This window comes from Phalangium opilio, unplaced genomic scaffold, assembly GCF_054372755.1.
Source record: "Phalangium opilio isolate 3A_F unplaced genomic scaffold, DU_Popi_V2 ptg000082l_1, whole genome shotgun sequence".
Lineage (NCBI taxonomy): Eukaryota > Metazoa > Arthropoda > Arachnida > Opiliones > Phalangiidae > Phalangium > Phalangium opilio.
Genome location: NW_028324189.1, coordinates 9,954,578 through 9,973,495, shown reverse-complemented (window position 1 = coordinate 9,973,495; position 18,918 = coordinate 9,954,578). Strand labels below are relative to the sequence as shown.

Below are 18,918 nucleotides of genomic sequence, written 5' to 3'. Positions count from 1 at the left end.
ACAAGGTATGTTTGACCAGAAAGAATATAACAAGCTTTAAATATTTGTTTATTTAGTTCGTGTTTACTTAAACAAAAATTTTATAACATTAACATAAGACTATCAAGTCTTATCTAAAGGCCCATTTACACTAGACTAAAATCTTACGTTCACGTCGGCGAAGTCGCTTTGTTCGCTTCATTAGACTGTTCACACTTGTCAACGACTACGTAAAATATTCGCGGGTTTAAGGTTGAAAAAATTCAATTTAAAATTCTAAAAAATAGCCGAATCGCTTTCCAATAAGGACAAGGTCCAAACTGAGTAGAGCCCTAGAGCACGTCTGCCGTCTGCTAAAGAAAAGGCGCTAAAAAGAGGTGCTGCCATCTCGACACTGACCGACGAAATTGAATTTTTTCAACCTTAAACCCGCGAATATTTTAAGTAGTCGTTGACAAGTGTGAACAGTCTAATGAAGCGAACAAAGCGACTTCGCCGACGAGAACGTAAGATTTTAGTCTAGTGTAAATGGGCCTTAAGAGAGCTACCGTTCTCATAGAATATACTTAAAAGAGACAAAATATCTAAAACATCATAATTGCAAATTGTTAACTTTCTATTGCTCTTGCTATATTTTTTCGTGTTCTATAAGAGATAAACGTGACTTGAAACTTGAATCGAACTTTTAGACTTCCTAACGGCAAGAATGGGTGAACACACCAGCAACGTTTGGATTGGTATGAGAGCCAAAGGGAGTGGTTCTAAGGCTAAACACGAATGGCTCGACAACACTGAGTTAACATTCACCAATTGGGCACCCGGGGAACCTAGTAACGTAAGTACTTATGTTCAGTACCTCGTGAATCATTTAAATTTACTTAAACACCACCATTATATACAGCCAAGAAGCGAACCGTGCGTCGAGATGTTCTACTCGGGTAACGTAGGTGGCAAATGGAATGATGTTAAATGTAATTTAAAGATGGGATACGTTTGCGCGAAAGAAGTTGGTAAGTTGAAAATAAACTGTTTGAAAGGAATTTTTCTACATAAGACTAATGAAATAATCCAACAGATCCAAACGCTCCCGCGCAGAAAAAGCCACCAAATACGTGTTCGCGAAATGATTTCCAACGCTACCGTAAAAGTTGTTTCGGTTTGATGACTAGCTTGCCTTCGAGTTGGCAATCGGCTGAAAATACTTGCGTATATTACGGGGGACATTTAGCATCGATCAACGATCACTACGATCAGGCTTATGTCAATTCGTTAATCAAAAACGACGGCAACAATGTGAGCTTTTGGATTGGATTATCCGACCAGGATCAAAACGTAAATAGAAATAATACAAAATGAACCTTGAATTTCACATTGAAACGCGGGGGTACTTGCGTAGAACCAAGGACTGTTCAGTTGGACCGATAAATGGCCAGTGTACTTTACAAAGTGGGGAGAAGAACAACCCCAACCTGATATCCTTTACAACCGATGCGTATCTTTAGAGGACGATGGCACCTGGATAGTCCAAAATTGCACCGAAAAACAAGCGTTCTTGTGTAAAATTAGCGATGGTAAGTTCGCGACTAATTAACGTCATTCTGAAGCTTAAATCTTTCGTATTTTTTAGAGAAACCACCGGATATTCCAGTCATAGTTGGTACTTGTCCTGCCTCAAGTAAAACCAACTGGATTGATGTGGGTAATCGGTATTGCTACCACGTTGAATATCGGAATAAAATGACTTGGAGTGATGCTGTACTACAATGCGCTGCCTTGGGTACCTTTTAACCTGATGCATTCATCCACAACTGATTAATGAATTCGCTAACTTTTAATCAACCCTAACAGGCGGAATGGCTAAACTAGCCAGTTTCCATAGCGCCCACGATTTGGAACTAATGAAACCGTACATTACCGGTTCTGTTAACTTGTGGATCGGTCTGGTACAAAATGAAGATGGTGAGAAAGTTAACACTTCTTGCTAAGCTCTCCTGTTTAATTTCAAACGATGATTTCAGGTGGATACGTATGGCAGGATGGTACGGCGTCCGATTTCATTCCGTGGGATGCGGGTGAACCCACAAATGACAGATACGAAAGTTGCGTAGAGATTTTGAGTCATAAAATGAAGTACAATAATCTCAGATGCAAAGAGAAGCGGGCGTACATTTGCGAATCCATCAAGAGTAAGACTATCTCGAGTACCATCAAAGGAATCTTACATTTTTTTATCATTACAGCCTTACCTCCTACAACATTACCACCCCCAACAAGTAAGTACCAAACCTAACCCTTGTCCACTTAAGCGTATCTGTATTAACTGGCATTCTACCTCAGCTTTACCTCCAAGAACCGACTGCGGACCCGAATACAGAGACTGGAAATACTTCAACGATTCTTGCTACCTGTTCCAACAAGCCTGGACCGGAAATACAAACTGGCATGATGCCTACGATTACTGCAATCGAAATGGCGGTCATCTCTTGTCAATTCACAGCGATGAAGAGAACGAATTCATCTTCAAATCGGTAATGGAAATTTTTCAACAATTCAACTATGAGATTTTCACAATCCCACGTCCATGCAGATTACGGCCTCCTGGAGTTATCACCCGAACTATTGGATCGGTCTCAGCGCCACAAACAGCGAATCATTCGAGTGGTCCGACGAAACTGTCCTCAATTTTGACGCCCTCGAGGGTGTGACGGAAGATATGCTACTAAAAGACGAGAAATGCGTCACAGTCAGGCGGCTTGACGCGTCAAAACGCTTGTGGACTCTGGATGCCTGCAGTAGAAAACACTCTTTCATTTGTAAGAGGGCATTTGGCGTGGTTCCAACGACAATTACTCCTAAACCCACAACAGTCGCGCCAGGATTTTGTCCGAACGAATGGGTTAGAACTGGTAAGCCAATAAATTAAATAATAAACCATTTAAAACTCTTAACTTGAGTACGTAATTGCAGGAAATAAGTGCGTCAAGCTTTTTGGTAATGACCAAAACCTTAATTTCACACAAGCCTTGGAGATATGCAAAGGAAAGGGAACTCGAGGAACCCTGATGTCAGTTACTAACGCTGTAGAACAATGTAATTACACAAAGAAGTGGTACATCTATGTCTTCTTAATGATTAATAACGCGCTTCCCCGTATGTCTTTACAGCAATCGCGACAACCTTACTGTTGGATGCCAAGACAAACGTTTGGATTGGTTTGAGAAAATTTACTTCCGGATCTGACTTTTCGTGGACAGATAACTCTCGATACAAATATTCCAATTGGGGATACGGACAACCCGCCAATACGTATCTCAACGTAAAACATAAACTTAAAAGCTTAAATGAAAAGCAAAGTTTTTAAAAATAAATACCGATCATAGGGTATATGTGGCGCGATTCAAAGCAGTCGGGCTCAAACAGGAATGTGGCGTACGGACATGTGCAATGCTCTAGGCGCCTACATATGTCAAATCACTCCCAGTAAGTTAATATCTTAATTAAATCATATAGAATGGATATAATATTTAAGTTTGGTGTGAAAGGTACGACTGTGGTAACCACACCGACTCCACAAATTGACTGCTGGACTAAAGAAGAGGGCTTTGTGAAATACGGCAAATCCTGTTTCAAATTGTACACCGGAGAACAGAAAAAAACATGGACGGATGCCGAACAAGCTTGCGCAAGTATCGGTGGTCATTTAGCTTCAGTTAACAGCGGTTTGGAGCAGAATTTTATCAACACCCGTCTCTATTCTCTCAACATTACCATCGATACCTTCTGGATAGGTTTAAGTGAAGAAGTAAGAGCTGAAACTTCGAATGTATACTTGAGGTTAATTTAAGGATTAAACGTTAATTTGCCGTTGCAGAATCGGCGTTTCAAATGGGCAGATGGTTGGCCAGTTTATTACACAAATTGGGCCGTATATGAACCCAAAACTCTCGAGGCTTCCAAAAGATGCGCGATCTTAGACGCCAACACGAAGCAATGGAATGCAATAGATTGCGCTGAAACTAGAAACTATATTTGTGAAACGTCCATAGGTAAAGCTCTTAATTGGTTCTTGCTTTAAGATTAAATTACTAATTGTACTTTTAGATAAACCTCCGGTAATACCGCAAGTACGAAACGCGGTATGTCCTCCTCACGCTGTCGGTTACGAATGGCTTGACGCTGAGGGTTTAGAATATTGCTACTACATTAATAGTGGATATGAATCGTGGAAACGCAAGAGTTGGGGTGATGCCTCGCTTGTCTGTCATACCTTAAGTAAGTTGTGATTCCATTAACAACCCATGAACGTAAGCCTTTTCTAAACCATTTACTAAACCAAAACATTCCAACAGACGCGGAATTAGCGAGTATCCACTCTCAACACGAAATGGATGTTTTGAATCCACGATTGAAGGACTCTGTTTCGTCTGTATGGATTGGATTGTTAAAAAAACACCATGGTTTGTAGCGTACATTCTTTATCTCTTTCGTAATCAATTTATGACTTTGATTTTTTTAAATCAAAGGTTCATACGAATGGTATGATAAAACACCTCTTGATTTCGAGTTATGGGAAAATGGAGAACCAAGTATAAAAAATCTCCCTGAATGTGGTGCACTTAATCCGATTAGTGGACAATGGAAAGCCGTGTCTTGTAATACACCTCAAGGATTCATTTGTAGGCTTAAGAAAGGTGATGTCATGATTTTGATTTACATAATTATAATTTACTAATTAAAGTAAATTAATTCGTATAGTGAAAGGTAATGAAACCACAACTACAACAGATATTCCCACAGTTACTGGTAAGTAATGTACGTATAATTATTCTATGGCAACTTCAGAGCAATTAAACTATGTTTTGTATCATAAGATCCAGTTACACAGTCAAAGTTTCCGGTAACAGGTAAGTTAGATTCATCCATAGATTAGGAAATGTTCTAAATTATTACTAGGCCAATAAAGGTTCACTAAATTGATGCTCTGGCATTTTGTTTCGAGCATAAAATTGGTTTTACCGACTTTAGAATTTTAAAATAATTTAGAACAAAGTGACTGTTTAGTATTTAGTTAAACTTCTCACAATTTAAATTAAACTTTTTCATTTTAATATTTAAAATAGACCCAAGTAAAATTACTTCACTTGCAACTGGTTAGTATTATATTAAATATAAATAACATTATTTTAAATTCCATTAAATTTATAATATTTATTTATTTAGAACCCAATAAAGACCCACCCATCACCACCATTACTGGTAAATTATTATTTAACTAACTTAAACCTAATTAACTAACTTAAACCTAATTAACTTAAACTAATTAAATCTATTATACAGAACCCAACAACCTAAACACCACCGAAACCAGCCCTTCAAGTAATTATTCATCAAATTATTGAAAAAAATAGTAATGTTTAATTATCTGAAATGAAAATAATTCCACAGAATCGGCCGGAATGGGTGGAGGAACCATAACGGCTATCATATTTTTAGTTATTTTGGGCGTCTTCGCAGCGTTAGGGGTTGGTTATTACTACCTAAAACGCCATTCAATGTTACCAGAAATGCCTACAATGCCATGGGCCACTAACAAACCCACAAGATTCGAGAACAGTCCATAAACGTTACTCTGTATTCAATTTGTACATATTCATTCATAACATAAAGATAAATCGCTACGCCAATAAAAATAAAATTGATTGTTATCTTTTCTTTATCATCAATTAATTTTAATCATGATTAAAACACGTGAATTTCAAATTTCAATAAATACTACTGAACTATATTTAACTTCACAAGTGTCAAGGTCTCATTACTAAGCCTAAAGTCATAAGTTCAATAACACCTACCTAAGTTTGTATCTTTACCTGTTTGCAATGACAAACCTTATCAGACCTTACAGTAACTTTCGAATAGCGCCTACCTATGACACGTGGTAACATTTATGAGAAACTTAAGGCCTTTTCCGACAGTACAACTTTTTGACTACATTTAAATGAGCCAACTTGAGTTGAGTAAACTAGTTAGGACGCTTGGACAGAAGTTGGACAAGTTGAGTCACCAAATTTATAATTGATCCATGACCAATTTTTGCTGACTCAACGTTTTGACCCATTTAGTTGAGTAAAAGGTTGTATCATCTGAAAAGGCCTTTACTGAATTATTTTACCTACGCTAAAAATCCGAAGTTAATAAAATGGACTCGAAATACAAAGAAGTCACTGACGTTATTAAGAATATGGGTACTTAACTCTCGCCTCTGGTGCCAACCTTAAATACCTTGAAGCTCTACATATTCTTAGTAATAAGAATGAATTAATGTATGACCGAATGCCACGCTAATTTATATTCTAATGTTGATTAATTTGTACTAAGAAATACTCTAACTATCAATTAACCAATGTACTTAGACAAATTAAAGATTAAGTTAATTATAGTAGTTGAACTTATCTAATACAATTGCTATCAAGCGAAAGATAAACACTGAGATTGCAGAAGCTAGGTACATATTGAATTATTATAAGAAAGATAATGGATTGTTATTCAAACAATGAAAAATGCCTGTCAGATAATAGAAACTCCCCCCGAATCTTATCTTAATTTCGAAAGAAGGATCTATAAATCTTTATGCATTACCAATAAATTGCAACAAAGAAAGGGGGGCGTATCTGTGGTTGAATGTATCAACAAGATTCGAATTAAATTTTAATTAAATATTACCTTGCGTCCAAGATGCGAGCATCAGAGTTGCTCGCGGCGTCTCTATTAATTTTACCTTACGGTATATAACCATTAAAATACCCGAGTTACATTAATTAATTTAATTTTAATTTTTTCAGTAACTGGCCAACTAGAACCATGTACCAATGGTAAAGATGGATGGTACGGTAATAACGGTTACTGCTACAATTTCATTGAACAAGTCAAAACACCGCGGACATGGCAGCAAGCCGAAAATTATTGCGTAAATAATTTAGATGCGCATTTGATTTCAATAGTGACTAAAGAGGAAAATGAGTTCATTAAAAAAGTTGTAAGTATTTAAAACAAAGAAAGTGAAATTGAACTATTAATGAAGCAACCATGAAGCGATGACCTTAATCACAAAACTCTAACTCATTTAACATTTAGATGGACGCGGCTGAACTTATCAGATATCCATCAGCTTGGATTGGTCTCAGGGCTCAAGGACTGGGTTCGACTTTCAAATGGGCCGATGGGGCAGTCCTGGATTATATCAACTGGAATGGTAACGGAAGTACACCTATACCGGATACAAGGACATCTTGCGTCGTTGTATTATCTGATGGTACGTTATTTTTCTTCAATTACCCCTAATTATAGTCTTTAATTAGTTACATTGGTATGTCTGAAGGTAAATGGGGCGCCACAGACTGTACCGTCGCAGTCAAGGGTTTCATCTGCAAGAAAGATAACGCCACAATCGAACCAGTGACGGAACCACCGATTAAGCAGGGAAATTGTCCCGATGAATGGTACAAATTCAGTAAGTTTTGATTAAATTAGGCTTAACATTCCACTTAAACTTAATGAGTCATTCGAAATAGATGGAAAATGTTACAAACCATTTGGTGATAAGGTCGAAGAGGGAGGTGCAATGGATTATGACAATGCTCTAAAAAGCTGTAAAAAACTCAATTCTTCCTTAACTACCATTCATTCTCAAGAGGAACAAGGTATTTCTGGACCTCTGCTTACTAATTGGTATCGAAGATTAATTCGATTAATTGCAGATTTTCTGACCGCGAGAATGGGTGAATTGAAAGTGGATGCTTGGATTGGATTGATGTCTGACTATGATGAGGGCGGCTGGAGATTGAAACACCAATGGATTGATAAATCCCCTCTTAATTACGTTAATTGGGCACCGGGAGAACCTAGTAGCCCATACCAAGAACCTTGTGTCCAAATGTACCATCTTGCCAACGTCGGTGGCAAATGGAACGATGTCCCTTGCGATAAGAAGTTAGGGTACATTTGCGCGAAAGACGTTGGTAAGCGAACCGTCAAGAAAGATTATGATCTCACGCTCAAACACTTCCGCTCTACTTTCAGACCCCACCATAACTGTTCCCGGTAAGGTGAAGGAAAAATTCTGCTCCTACCAGTTCCAACGTTATCGAACTGGATGTTACGGATTATTTACCGGAAAGCAAGACTTTCAGGGTGCTCAAAAGGCTTGCAAAAATCGTTACTCTAATTTGGCTTCGATTAACGACACTTTCGAGCAAGCTTTTGTCAACTCCCTTTTGGTCAACATTAGCGATAATGTTTGGATTGGTTTATCCGATACGGACGAGAAAAAACCGTCGCTGTTCAGTTGGACCGACGGATGGCCCGTCTATTTCACAAAATGGGATAAGAACCAACCCCAAGCGGAACCCCTCAATAACCGATGCGTATCGATAACCGAAAATAACACTTGGACCATCTCAAATTGTTCGGACAGATTGCCCTACTTGTGCAAGACTAACGACGGTAATTGGTTCTTTCATTTTCTGACCCCGAGGAATTAACTGATTTACAAGAATTAATGCTTATACAGAAAAGCCACCGGATGTCAAGACCGTCATTGGTTCATGTCCTGAATCGACCAAAGTTACTTGGAAAGACGTTGGGAACAGCTACTGCTATGTCGTTGAGTACAGAAACCAGAAGACGTGGGATGTTGCGGCTAGAACTTGCAGACTTTGGGGTATATAATTTAACTTGATACAATTAACTGTCAACAACTTAACGATCATTTTCATCCAGGTGGTAAATTGGCAAGTTTCCACACTCCTCACGAACTTGAAGTCATGAGACCACTTATACAAGACACGGATAACACCATGTTATGGGTTGGATTAGTAAGAGACGAGGATGGTAGGCGTTATAGTAAAGTGAAATTTGGGCTTAGCTTAACCACTCTGGTTGTTAATCGCAGGTGGATTCACGTGGGAGGATGGTACAGCTGCCGAGTATGTTCCATGGGACAATGGGGAACCTTCTGACGACTATAATGAGGACTGCGTCGAAATTCTTGGTCACAAAATGAAGTATAATGATATTCGTTGCAACGAGAAAAAAGGTTATATATGCGAAATACCCAAAAGTAAGTTAAGCAAAATCGGAAAAAGTTACGGCAACGTTTTTAATATTTTTCTACTATTCTTTAGTTCCTGGACCAACCGTTTTACCAAGTAAGTTGCCAATTACATTCAATCGGAATTTAATTTACAAGTACCAATTTTTTAATTACCGTAGCACTACCTCCCCGAACCGACTGTGGCCCCGACTACAAGCAATGGAAATATTTCAACGATACCTGTTATTTGACCCCGCAAACGTCGGGCAAATCCATGGACTGGCATGACGCCAATGATTTTTGCAACAACAACGGCGGACACCTTTTGTCTATTCATACCGCGGAAGAAAATAACTTTGTCTTTGATATGGTAATTAAAATTTATCCAGTTTTTTAACTACCCCTAAAATATTGCAATATAACAGGTGCAAAAATCTTACTATTACACAAATTACTGGTTGGGGTTGAGCGCCACTAGTGGCGATACATTTCAGTGGTCAGACGAGACCATCTTCAATTTCGATGCTTTAAATAATAACTCCCAAGAAGCCATTGATAATTTTAAAAAATGTGTTGGTATCACCAGATACGACAGTAAGTTGCCATTGGCTAGTAATCCAAACTTGATCACTAATTACTTTTGAACGTGTTACAGGATCAACCTGGACATTTGAAACGTGTAGCAGCAAGCGAGCGTACATTTGTAAACGAGCGTTTGGCGTGACCCCAAGTACAATTACACCAAAACCAACGACAGCTACTCCAGGAATTTGTCCAGGTGGTTTCACTCGAATTGGTAAGAGATTAATTTTAAGCTTTGACAAAGAATAAGCCATTATATATCCACGAATGAATTTTCTATAAAGGTAACAAATGTATTGGACTATTTGGAACGGAAGAAAAAGCAAACTTCACGACTGCTTTATCGAAATGCAAGGATATGGGAGACAAAGGGAATCTTGTTTCAATTACCAACGATAGAGAACAAGGTAAATGTTTTCATCTCAATTCCTTTGACGACGCCATTTTTATAATCGACATTACAACTATTAATTGTTCTTAAGCCTTTGTTACGTCTTTGTTGTTGGGTCAAACGACCGAAGTGTGGATGGGTCTTACCAAGAAAGCGTATGCTAGCGAATTTATATGGACCGATGGCGCCCGATACAAGTACGAAAACTGGGGAAGTGGTGAACCATCAAGTAGCTTCTACGGGGTATATAATCGTCATTCCATGGATTTATTAACCTCATTACCTCAAATACTTATCTTTCAAAATATACAAAAGGTGACTTGCGGAATAATTTTAACCTCGAAAACCCAGTCTGGTAAATGGAAGGCAATAAACGTTTGTAACGAAGAACTGTCTTACATCTGCGAAGTTTCACCAAGTATTTTTTTCTATCCTATATTGTTCTGGTTAGGCTTAGCAAAAAAGTTTCTTTATGAGGGCTAATTTCTACTAAGGTACCACAACGGCTACTACGCCAATACCAGTACAAGACTGCGGAACCAATGAAGAGGGTTACGTAAAATACGGTAACTCTTGCTTCAAACTCTACATGGGAGAAGAGAAAAAAACCTGGAACGTTGCCGAATCGGCTTGCAAAAAAGTTGGAGGACATTTAGCTTCAATCAACAGCGGTTTCGAACAAAGTTTCATCGACTCACGTCTGTACTCCGTTAACGATAGCGCCGATAGTTTTTGGATCGGGTTAAGCGAAGAGGTAAAGCTTAAGGATTTTACCAAGCCTTTTAAACCCACCATCTAACGACTGAATCCACCCACACTCGTTCAGAAACGTCGTTTTAAATGGGCTGATAAGTGGCCAATATATTACACCAATTGGGGAGTTTACCAACCAGTAGAAACGAACGGTACAAAAAGGTGCGCGTACCTCGACGCAAACACGAAACAATGGAATGCCACGGATTGTAACGACGAGAGAAACTACATCTGTGAAATTTCAAAAGGTACAACCATGGTACAACGTTAGGAAAAGCAACCTTTTCGAAAAGAGCTATAGTATTTAGTATAGAGTTAGTATTTCACTATAGTGAAATACTAACCTCAATTTCTGCTTATTGTGTTTAAACAATTCAACCTTCCTTTAAAAATTAACTGTCTACTTCAGATAAACCACCGGTAATCCCAGAAATACCCAATAAAGTATGTCCCAATAACACCGTGGGTCCAAATTGGGTCGATCCTGATACGACAACAGATTATTGCTACTACGTGTCGAATGAGCGAACGAGCTGGGCAAACGCTAATCTTAAATGTCTTAAAATGGGTATACACTGTCCTTAAGTCATAAGACATCCATATATTTTACATTTATTCCAACTTGAATGAAATTCAGATGCCGAAATCGCTAGCATTCATTCGCAACACGAAGTTGATCTATTGGGTCCACGTTTAAAGAATTCTAAGGATGGATTATGGATTGGCTTAATCCAAAAGTCTAGAGGTATACGGTAACCTTGCTTTTATCCCCTAAATATATTAAGTTTACTAATTAAAATTTAATTAACAGGAGAATACGGATGGCACGATAGTTCGCCCCTTGATTTTGAAGCGTGGGAATCGAAAGAACCTAAGAAAAACGCGTATGACCCTTGCGTGGCTCTCAACCCCGCTACCGGGAAATGGATAACCAAACAATGCAGCAATATTTTATTTTACATATGCAAAATTCAGAAAGGTGAGAGGGTTAAAGGTTAAGGCGTCTTAAATGCCCACTCAAACCATCCAACTTTTGTCAAGAGAATGATCCGTTATACCACTTCTCAATCAAGTCACCAGTCAGGTCAGCCATGGCGGCCATTGACCAAGGCTTAGCTTTCCTTCCTAAATGTTGTTTAAACCCCTTACATCTGATCAAAGTTGGATAGTTAAAGTGGACCTTAACTAATAAAAACTAAAATCTTTAACTCCAAAACAGTTCAGGGCGATGATGAAACGGAAGTTGACCCTTCAAACTTGAGTAAGTTCAACAAAGGCCCCGTAATTAAGCCTAATTTCACTAAATATTAAATTTTCAGAATCAAAATCGGGAATGGCTGGAGGCGGCATCGCTGGAATTGTCATTTTTGTCATAATGGCAATCACAGGGTTGGTAGGAGGGGCGTATTTTTACATGAAAAAACGCTCCATGTTGCCAAGTGGCGGAGGAGGTGGAAGTAGTAGCAACAGGAAAGGGGTCAGTTTCGCGAATGACCTCTACGAACCGGACACTAAGCCCTAAATTATTACGTTAAAAACTACAATAATTGTCATGTACATATTTCATTCAAAGCTTTTTTTTCTTGTAATAATAAACATTAATTGAAGTGTTTATTTGTTCAATTAAATCAAAAAATAAATAACGTTATTTAAAATGTTTCTGGTTTTATTTTTATTCATTAGAGAGTTTGACCGAAAACGCGTACGTCAACGTGTAGCGTCAAAATTTTAAAATTAAGATGAAGGACACTATATGACATAGTTTACTAAATGAGCTGCGCAAAATATCTGGCAGTATTTCCTAAAAACTAATGTCATCTACACTAACATAAACGTAGCGTGTTTAAACAGACTGTACAAGTCAAACGCGCATAATATGATTGCTTAAACTGCATTTGTTATTCAAGGGACAAATAGTCACTTCGGTTTTCATATTTCTTAGATACTTCTAAATTTAAACTCTTTAAATTAGTGTTTAAATTTGATTCGATGTAATAAGCAAAATGATGTATTTTAAAACGTTTAAACTTCATTTAACTATCTTCATTTTCGTATATTTTGGGTTTGGTATGTTTAACCTAGATTTAAACTAAAGAGTGCCACTCTCTGTGACTTCAGCCTATTTTTATTGTTAGTTTCTAGTCTTGAACGGAAAGATGCGAACAAAACCGAGCCTGTTTCAACAATTATCAAAGCTACTCAATGTAGTTCAACGTGGAGGCATTTTAGTAAATAAAATATAAATTAGAACAAAACCTTTAAGAAAAGTCGCGTTCATACCTAACTAACGGTATTTTATACCTAATTATTTCTAGGAGGAAAATGCTACAAAATATTTAGCAATAACATAGAGTCGATTGAAAATAAGGATTTCGACGATGCGAGAGAATTTTGCGAAGGTTTACAAGGAACCCTAGCAAAAATAACCAACGAGTTAGAACAAGGTAAATACTGAATATCAACATACGTTTATAAGATGCGTTCCATAAGTTTGTCACTGGTTACAAACTGGGGCTTGTCATGAAGTGACGTAGGTCATAGATTCGAGGTGAAGCGACGTCGACTGGTTACTGGGCGCTATCAAAAGGCTTAGTACAGACTAACTAGGAAGTTAGACTACAAAACCGAGGGTAGTCAATTCTGGCTTGTCGTTCTCGAACTAGCATTACGAAGTATAGGTAGGGTCATACATATGGAAGGAACATATCTTATAAACTTATGATATCAATTATTAAAATTTAAATTAACCTAAGTAATTATTATCATATCAAAGATTTCCTTACAACATATTTGGGTGAACCTGCGGTTAGAAACAGAGCTTGGATAGGTTTAGAAAAACGAAAACCTCCCGGCTCGAGTAACTACGACTTTCAATGGGTTGACGAGCTAACGATCGCAAACTACACTAACTTCGCCATTGGTGAACCAAACGGGGTATAATACATATCATTTATATTAATATTTAGATCCTTAGTTAATTTTCATTAAAATTAAGGATGCGTTTGAAAGATGCGTTCACATGGATGGATCAGAAGCGATAGCTGGTCAATGGAACGATTGTAAGTGCTCAGAAGAAATGGGATTCATTTGTCAAATTGAACTAGGCAAGTATTTAGTTACAAGCTTCAAAACAATTAATTTAACCTAATTATTTTAAATACCGATTGGAACTCTTTACTTTAAAGTTAACCAATTAATTCTAAATTAATTTCAGCCGATAATCACACCGAAATTGATAAATTATCCGAATCAAACCAGTGTCCAGAAGGTTTCGAAAATTACTTGGGAATTTGTTATAAGATTGAAAGCGACGCTTCGGATTGGTTCAACGCGGAAGAAAAGTGTCGGGCTAAACACAAGGGTCATTTATTGTCCATCTTGGACTTGTACGAGGAATCATTCGTTAATTTATTGACCGTAGACGTCAAAAATGAGCTATGGATTGGATTATCTGATACAAATAAAATTGTAAGAAATCAAAAGTAAACTTTCTTTAAGCCTAATTTTAAACGAATCTTATTTTGCAGTCGAAGGGGTTATTTAGGTGGTCAGATGGTAGACCGATTTACCATACTCATTGGTCAAGAACAGAGCCTTCTGGGAAGAAAGGAAGCCCAAGGTGTGTGGTTAGAAAGCCTGAAGATAAAAAATGGGCCGTAAGAGACTGTAATACCAAACTAGGCTACATTTGCACCATACATAAAGGTTAATAATTAGGCTTAGGTTAAATTACAGTGGTCTAATTATTTTCAAAAACAATAACAGAGCCCCATTCACACGCAAACACGCCACCGATACTTGGGAAATGTCCTAAAAACTGGATTGACGTTGGTCACCGTCATTGCTATCTTTTGGTGACCACGGACAAGGAGTCATTCACTTACGCCCAAGAACTATGCCAAGACAACGGTAAGTAATTAAACTAGCTTAATTTGGTTGGTATAAAGTGTTATTCCAATTAACTAACTGCATGCAACTTTGAACATCAGAAGGTTTCAACGGCACTTTGGCCAAATTCCGTTCGGAACATGAACTATATCAACTTCGACCCTTCTTGACTAAGTACACAGATCATAGATTCATGGTGGGAATTCACGAGGAGCAATATGGTGTGTATTAATTTCAAAAATTATCTGAATTTTCATTCTTTTCCATGACCAATTTAGCGCTCTAATTTGTAGAAATATTAAATAATAATTAAAAAAAATTCAATTTAGGGAAGTATCAATTTATTGACGAGGATGAAATAGCGAGTTATTTGCCATGGGAAAAAGGGGAACCAAATCGCAAAGAAAACGAAAAATGTGTCGAATTAGTCACGCATCATATGCAATACAATAATTTCCCTTGCAACCGTCCAAGAGAATACATCTGTCAGGTAGATAAAGGTACTTAATTTAATTTTAAATATGAATTAACATCTCGATTGGCGTTAAGTAACGTAACATTTTCGCCGCAGTAATTATGCCGCGGGTAACGGAACATCCCGGTACTCAAGGATTATCAGGTGGCAGTGTTGCCGGAATCGTTATTTTCATGATGTTATTAACCGCGGCACTATCCGGAATTGCGTTTTACATTTACCGGAAGAAGATGTTGGACGATAAAATGAAAGCCGGAATTTTCCGATTTCAAAACGAAAATAATGGCACCACAAATATAAATAATGATCACAATTCTTCACATATTTAATAATAACAATAATAAAAAAATTTTGAGCTAAACTTACTCGCTAATCGCGTAAAAACTAAACCTAAGTACTAATTCTAAATTAACACTGAATAATTAAATAAATATCATAATTAAGTTTTCAAATAACTGCCCGAAATCGGACACGGTAGTCTAAAACGTTTCGTGTAAATGTTCACCCACGACTTTGACAACCGTTGGCAAGGACGAGGGTAAATTTGAGGTTGCGTCACAATTAAAAAACTGTCCCGGGTTGTTCGGAATCACTCCCGTTGCTCTTTCACGTTCCGAGAGATTCGGAGCCGGATGATATTGAACATCACCGACTAAAGACGTCGGAGGGATGGTCGGAGGACCTCCGGAACCCGAGATCGGGGAAGCCGAGGCTGACGTCGGTGGATATGTAAAAAGCCATAATCTATCTCCGACAAACATGGGTCGCGCCGTGTATAAACCCATGGAAGAGTAATAACTTTGAGCCAGGTTCTCCAAATCACTCGTGTATTTACGTTTCCATTTCGTTCGACGATTTTGAAACCATATTTTTATCTAAAATTTGGTTGAATGATTTAACTTAATTTTAAACGGATTAAGTAAGATCTAAAGAGGACCCAATATCAAATTATTTTCGCACGCAAATCTTCAAATCTTTTACGAAAACTTATCAGGAACCCACATTAAACACTCAAAGATAGATTGGGTTGGGTGAAATGATGGAAACCAGTTCAGATCTCAACTTACTATCGGGTAATCTCATGCATCGAAACCAAAGATGGTAAGTCATACGTTCTCGGGTTTTATATGGGTTCCTGAATTTATCAAAGGGGTTTAAACATTTCAACAAACTGACTAAATTGTTAGTCAAACTAATTAAATCATTCTTGGAGTAAATAACCCATGATAGCAGTAATTGATATCGAATTATTTAAATCAAAACTAACCTGCGTTTCGGTCAGTTTCAAAGTTTTCGAGAGCTGAGTACGTTTACTAACTGATAGATATTTATTCTTTTCAAATTCCGATTCTAAGGCTTTAATTTGCGACGTGGTAAAAGCGGTACGGGGTCTTTTACGTTGATGTTTATCCGTATCTGACTTTATATCATTATGCGAATACTCTGCAACAACGAAAAGTATTGGAAATTTGGCTACGGAAGTTAAGATTTAAGGTTTTTTACTTCCAGAAATTGAGTCAAAAAGAGGCGACGGTCCTAATAAAATTTATCAAATCTTTGAAGGTTAATTAAGTGATTTTACTATTCATTACACGCTCGACGCGACAAAATCCTCTATTCTTTAAAAGGGGCCTCATTACTGTTAAAACTTAGCTTCATAGTAATATTTTTCACACCACGCGTCAAACGTTTCCATCGTCACCTTTTCAACAGACCTCACAACCAATTAAGGACTCTACATCAACCGTACCAAGTCCGCGTGATGTTTCTTCAAGTTAATTCGGTAACATAATACTAACCAAAAATCAGAGTACGCAGCTGGTAAGGGGGTCCCACCTTGCATAATGCGCTATATATTTTAAGATCCACGATGATCACAACCCAGATGGGGACAATTAGGAAATGACGGGACTAGGTGATGACAAGCCGTGACGGAGAAGGGAGCTATAGCCGTTCGCGCGAGCGAAGGAAAAAATAGTTGAAACTAATGACGTGTAGTGTCTTCCATAATGGCTTGAACCAGAACGCACTATCGCACCGAATTTGTGATCATTGATAACGCTATAATTTGTCATGGGTTGTTTTTAACAAAATTTGAAATCTAGGATTGCTTGAAATAAATTAATTTCCTAGATATTAATTAATCTAAAATTAAAATAAGAAGGGAAACTACTCGCGCATAATGGGGTCATAAAAAGCATCGCTATTTGAAGTAACGTGCTTTGATGTTTCAATGTTTTTAAATTCCCTTCCATAAAATGCAATGTTTTGAATCAAATGGATCAGAGATATGTATTTTTATAACGTTAAAACACTGTTAGCAAAGCTAAATCCGTGTAAATTATAAAACTAAGGGACATTGCCTCATTTAAAACTCAATTCTGGACAGCTCAACCTTAATAAAAACCTCACCACTGTGGTCATCCCCATCTTCTCCCAACGTAGAGGTTTCATTCACCGCGTCAGATATTTCTTGACTCGAGGTCGCTTCAACTTTTTCCGTTTCGCAATACGACGACGCGTGACGTAATGGTCCGTGATGGACATCGGCTTGACCATCGGTAGAACAATTACGAAACGGGTTAAACGTCCCGTTGTTAACACTAATACAATCCGCGCGTTTAAAAGGTCTAGACAATAAACTGTCAATACAAAACTTGGACGAAGAGGAATCAACTTGGTTCTTGGCGTTGGAAGACATTTCGACAAAGAACTAAATCAGTGCAAAGGGATTCTAAGAGGATGGAGACTAAAGAATCAGTTTCGGATAAAAACTTCTTGAGTGACATTTCGCCAGCAGCCAATCAGAAAGTGTTTCCCATCATCTTGCCAAACCCTACACCCATAAGTGTCGGGAATGATAAACAAAACCAACGTTGCATTTCTCGCAACGTCTCTCAGGGTGAGTAATTGAAAGATTCGCGCTAGTGGGACCTTAGAACCGACAAAGAATAACCGTAAGTATATCCACCACAAGAATATTGTCCATTTATCAAGGAGTCTTGAAGACATTTAGTGTTATTCTAAGAAGGATCTAGGCATTTCATGTCGACTAAAAATTACGCACGATACAAATGAAGTAAATTCATCGTATCCCTTCTTATTTCGGGACTCTGGGCGGGGGTGAGAAAGATTGGAAGTTTTTAGAAGCCTAAAGAAAAAAAATGGTTTTCATTTAATGAGTTTCCTGCGAGCCCTCTGTAAGGTCCCAAGAGGTGGATAAAACTAAACCTCGCGAATATCGAGTGACATATCCCCTGGAGTAGGCTTAGTTGATGGTAGTTACGACCGGGACTTGCCAGTCAAACAGTGACGTGAAACGCTATGGATAGTTTTTTTAACCCAGGCAACTGTATTAAGACTCCCAGCCCAGGCTGAAGTTGTTGGAGAATTGATATTGCGAGAGAAAATTGGAAACAGAGCGTATCTGATAGCTCATCATGGGAGGATTGGTTTATTTTAGAATTAGAATAACTATTAGTACATCCGGAACTGAGACCGGCGCATTTGAATAAACAAAGTAAAAGTTTAACTTCTGATGTGACTTAATCAATCTAGGGTTGAGGTAATGAGCTTCGGACTAACAAATCCCAAAAGGTTTCGAGATAGGACAAGTTCTTTTCACGTGTTTTACTTCAATGAACAGCCTTCAAATCTATTAATACCGAACTAAAAGTCACTAAAGAGTTTCGAGCAATGACAAAAATAGTGGGAAAAAGCCCCAAGAGAACTTTGAGAAGCCAAAAATGTTTGTCCTTAAAA

At 37.8% G+C, this 18,918-nt stretch overlaps 4 protein-coding genes across 4 annotated transcripts; 3 read left to right on the top strand and 1 right to left on the bottom strand.

The window, feature by feature from the left end:
- The first annotated feature begins 578 nt into the window (after nt 1-578).
- Nucleotides 579-5,255, top strand: LOC149651499 (macrophage mannose receptor 1-like). Its single transcript, XM_089847594.1, has 21 exons — nt 579-989; nt 1,055-1,311; nt 1,376-1,550; nt 1,607-1,756; nt 1,828-1,938; nt 1,998-2,165; nt 2,220-2,252; nt 2,317-2,507; nt 2,567-2,885; nt 2,947-3,069; nt 3,144-3,295; nt 3,360-3,459; nt 3,522-3,781; nt 3,851-4,025; nt 4,081-4,251; nt 4,329-4,436; nt 4,503-4,670; nt 4,735-4,782; nt 4,851-4,883; nt 5,100-5,129; nt 5,200-5,255. The coding sequence occupies exons 1-21, from the start codon at nt 686-688 to the stop codon at nt 5,253-5,255; spliced, it is 3,132 nt and encodes a 1,043-aa protein (XP_089703720.1). The 5' UTR covers nt 579-685.
- Nucleotides 5,256-6,636: 1,381 nt separating this feature from the next.
- LOC149651498 (macrophage mannose receptor 1-like) lies at nt 6,637-12,330 on the top strand. Its single transcript, XM_089847551.1, has 24 exons — nt 6,637-6,760; nt 6,819-7,012; nt 7,111-7,288; nt 7,355-7,486; nt 7,548-7,676; nt 7,734-7,994; nt 8,056-8,478; nt 8,546-8,695; nt 8,755-8,865; nt 8,927-9,094; nt 9,159-9,182; nt 9,247-9,437; nt 9,493-9,661; nt 9,723-9,863; nt 9,934-10,056; nt 10,132-10,283; nt 10,356-10,458; nt 10,535-10,794; nt 10,867-11,041; nt 11,203-11,361; nt 11,431-11,538; nt 11,605-11,772; nt 12,013-12,054; nt 12,113-12,330. The coding sequence occupies exons 1-24, from the start codon at nt 6,712-6,714 to the stop codon at nt 12,313-12,315; spliced, it is 3,813 nt and encodes a 1,270-aa protein (XP_089703677.1). The 5' UTR covers nt 6,637-6,711; the 3' UTR covers nt 12,316-12,330.
- Nucleotides 12,331-12,949: 619 nt separating this feature from the next.
- On the top strand, nt 12,950-15,485 carry LOC149651497 (macrophage mannose receptor 1-like). Its single transcript, XM_089847445.1, has 10 exons — nt 12,950-13,013; nt 13,109-13,237; nt 13,567-13,727; nt 13,789-13,852; nt 14,008-14,275; nt 14,321-14,412; nt 14,559-14,702; nt 14,783-14,902; nt 15,011-15,181; nt 15,253-15,485. Exons 1-10 carry the CDS (start codon nt 12,950-12,952, stop codon nt 15,483-15,485), a joined length of 1,446 nt encoding a protein of 481 aa, XP_089703571.1.
- LOC149651496 (uncharacterized) lies at nt 15,119-18,913 on the bottom strand. The gene is made up of 3 exons (XM_089848446.1): nt 17,569-18,913; nt 16,424-16,599; nt 15,119-16,031 (listed from the first exon to the last, which is right to left on the bottom strand). The coding sequence occupies exons 1-3, from the start codon at nt 17,855-17,857 to the stop codon at nt 15,636-15,638; spliced, it is 861 nt and encodes a 286-aa protein (XP_089704572.1). The 5' UTR covers nt 17,858-18,913; the 3' UTR covers nt 15,119-15,635.
- Between the last annotated feature and the right edge of the window lie 5 nt (nt 18,914-18,918).

What these genes read in the sequence shown, in the direction of transcription:
- LOC149651499 (XM_089847594.1), top strand. Translation starts at nt 686, where the DNA reads ATGGGTGAACACACCAGCAACGTTTGGATTGGTATGAGAGCCAAAGGG. An exon ending in CATATGTCAAATCACTCCCA is followed by an intron (nt 3,460 to 3,521) that starts GTAAGTTAATAT and finishes TTGGTGTGAAAG; the next exon opens with GTACGACTGTGGTAACCACA. An exon ending in CATTTGTAGGCTTAAGAAAG is followed by an intron (nt 4,671 to 4,734) that starts GTGATGTCATGA and finishes TAATTCGTATAG; the next exon opens with TGAAAGGTAATGAAACCACA.
- LOC149651498 (XM_089847551.1), top strand. Translation starts at nt 6,712, where the DNA reads ATGCGAGCATCAGAGTTGCTCGCGGCGTCTCTATTAATTTTACCTTAC. An exon ending in CATCTGCGAAGTTTCACCAA is followed by an intron (nt 10,459 to 10,534) that starts GTATTTTTTTCT and finishes ATTTCTACTAAG; the next exon opens with GTACCACAACGGCTACTACG. An exon ending in AGTTGACCCTTCAAACTTGA is followed by an intron (nt 12,055 to 12,112) that starts GTAAGTTCAACA and finishes TTAAATTTTCAG; the next exon opens with AATCAAAATCGGGAATGGCT.
- LOC149651497 (XM_089847445.1), top strand. Translation starts at nt 12,950, where the DNA reads ATGCGAACAAAACCGAGCCTGTTTCAACAATTATCAAAGCTACTCAAT. An exon ending in AAAATTGTAAGAAATCAAAA is followed by an intron (nt 14,276 to 14,320) that starts GTAAACTTTCTT and finishes CTTATTTTGCAG; the next exon opens with TCGAAGGGGTTATTTAGGTG. An exon ending in AGAACTATGCCAAGACAACG is followed by an intron (nt 14,703 to 14,782) that starts GTAAGTAATTAA and finishes TTTGAACATCAG; the next exon opens with AAGGTTTCAACGGCACTTTG.
- LOC149651496 (XM_089848446.1), bottom strand. Translation starts at nt 17,857, where the DNA reads ATGTCTTCCAACGCCAAGAACCAAGTTGATTCCTCTTCGTCCAAGTTT. An exon ending in AGATGGGGATGACCACAGTG is followed by an intron (nt 16,600 to 17,568) that starts GTGAGGTTTTTA and finishes TCGTTGTTGCAG; the next exon opens with AGTATTCGCATAATGATATA. An exon ending in TGAAACTGACCGAAACGCAG is followed by an intron (nt 16,032 to 16,423) that starts GTTAGTTTTGAT and finishes ACCAAATTTTAG; the next exon opens with ATAAAAATATGGTTTCAAAA.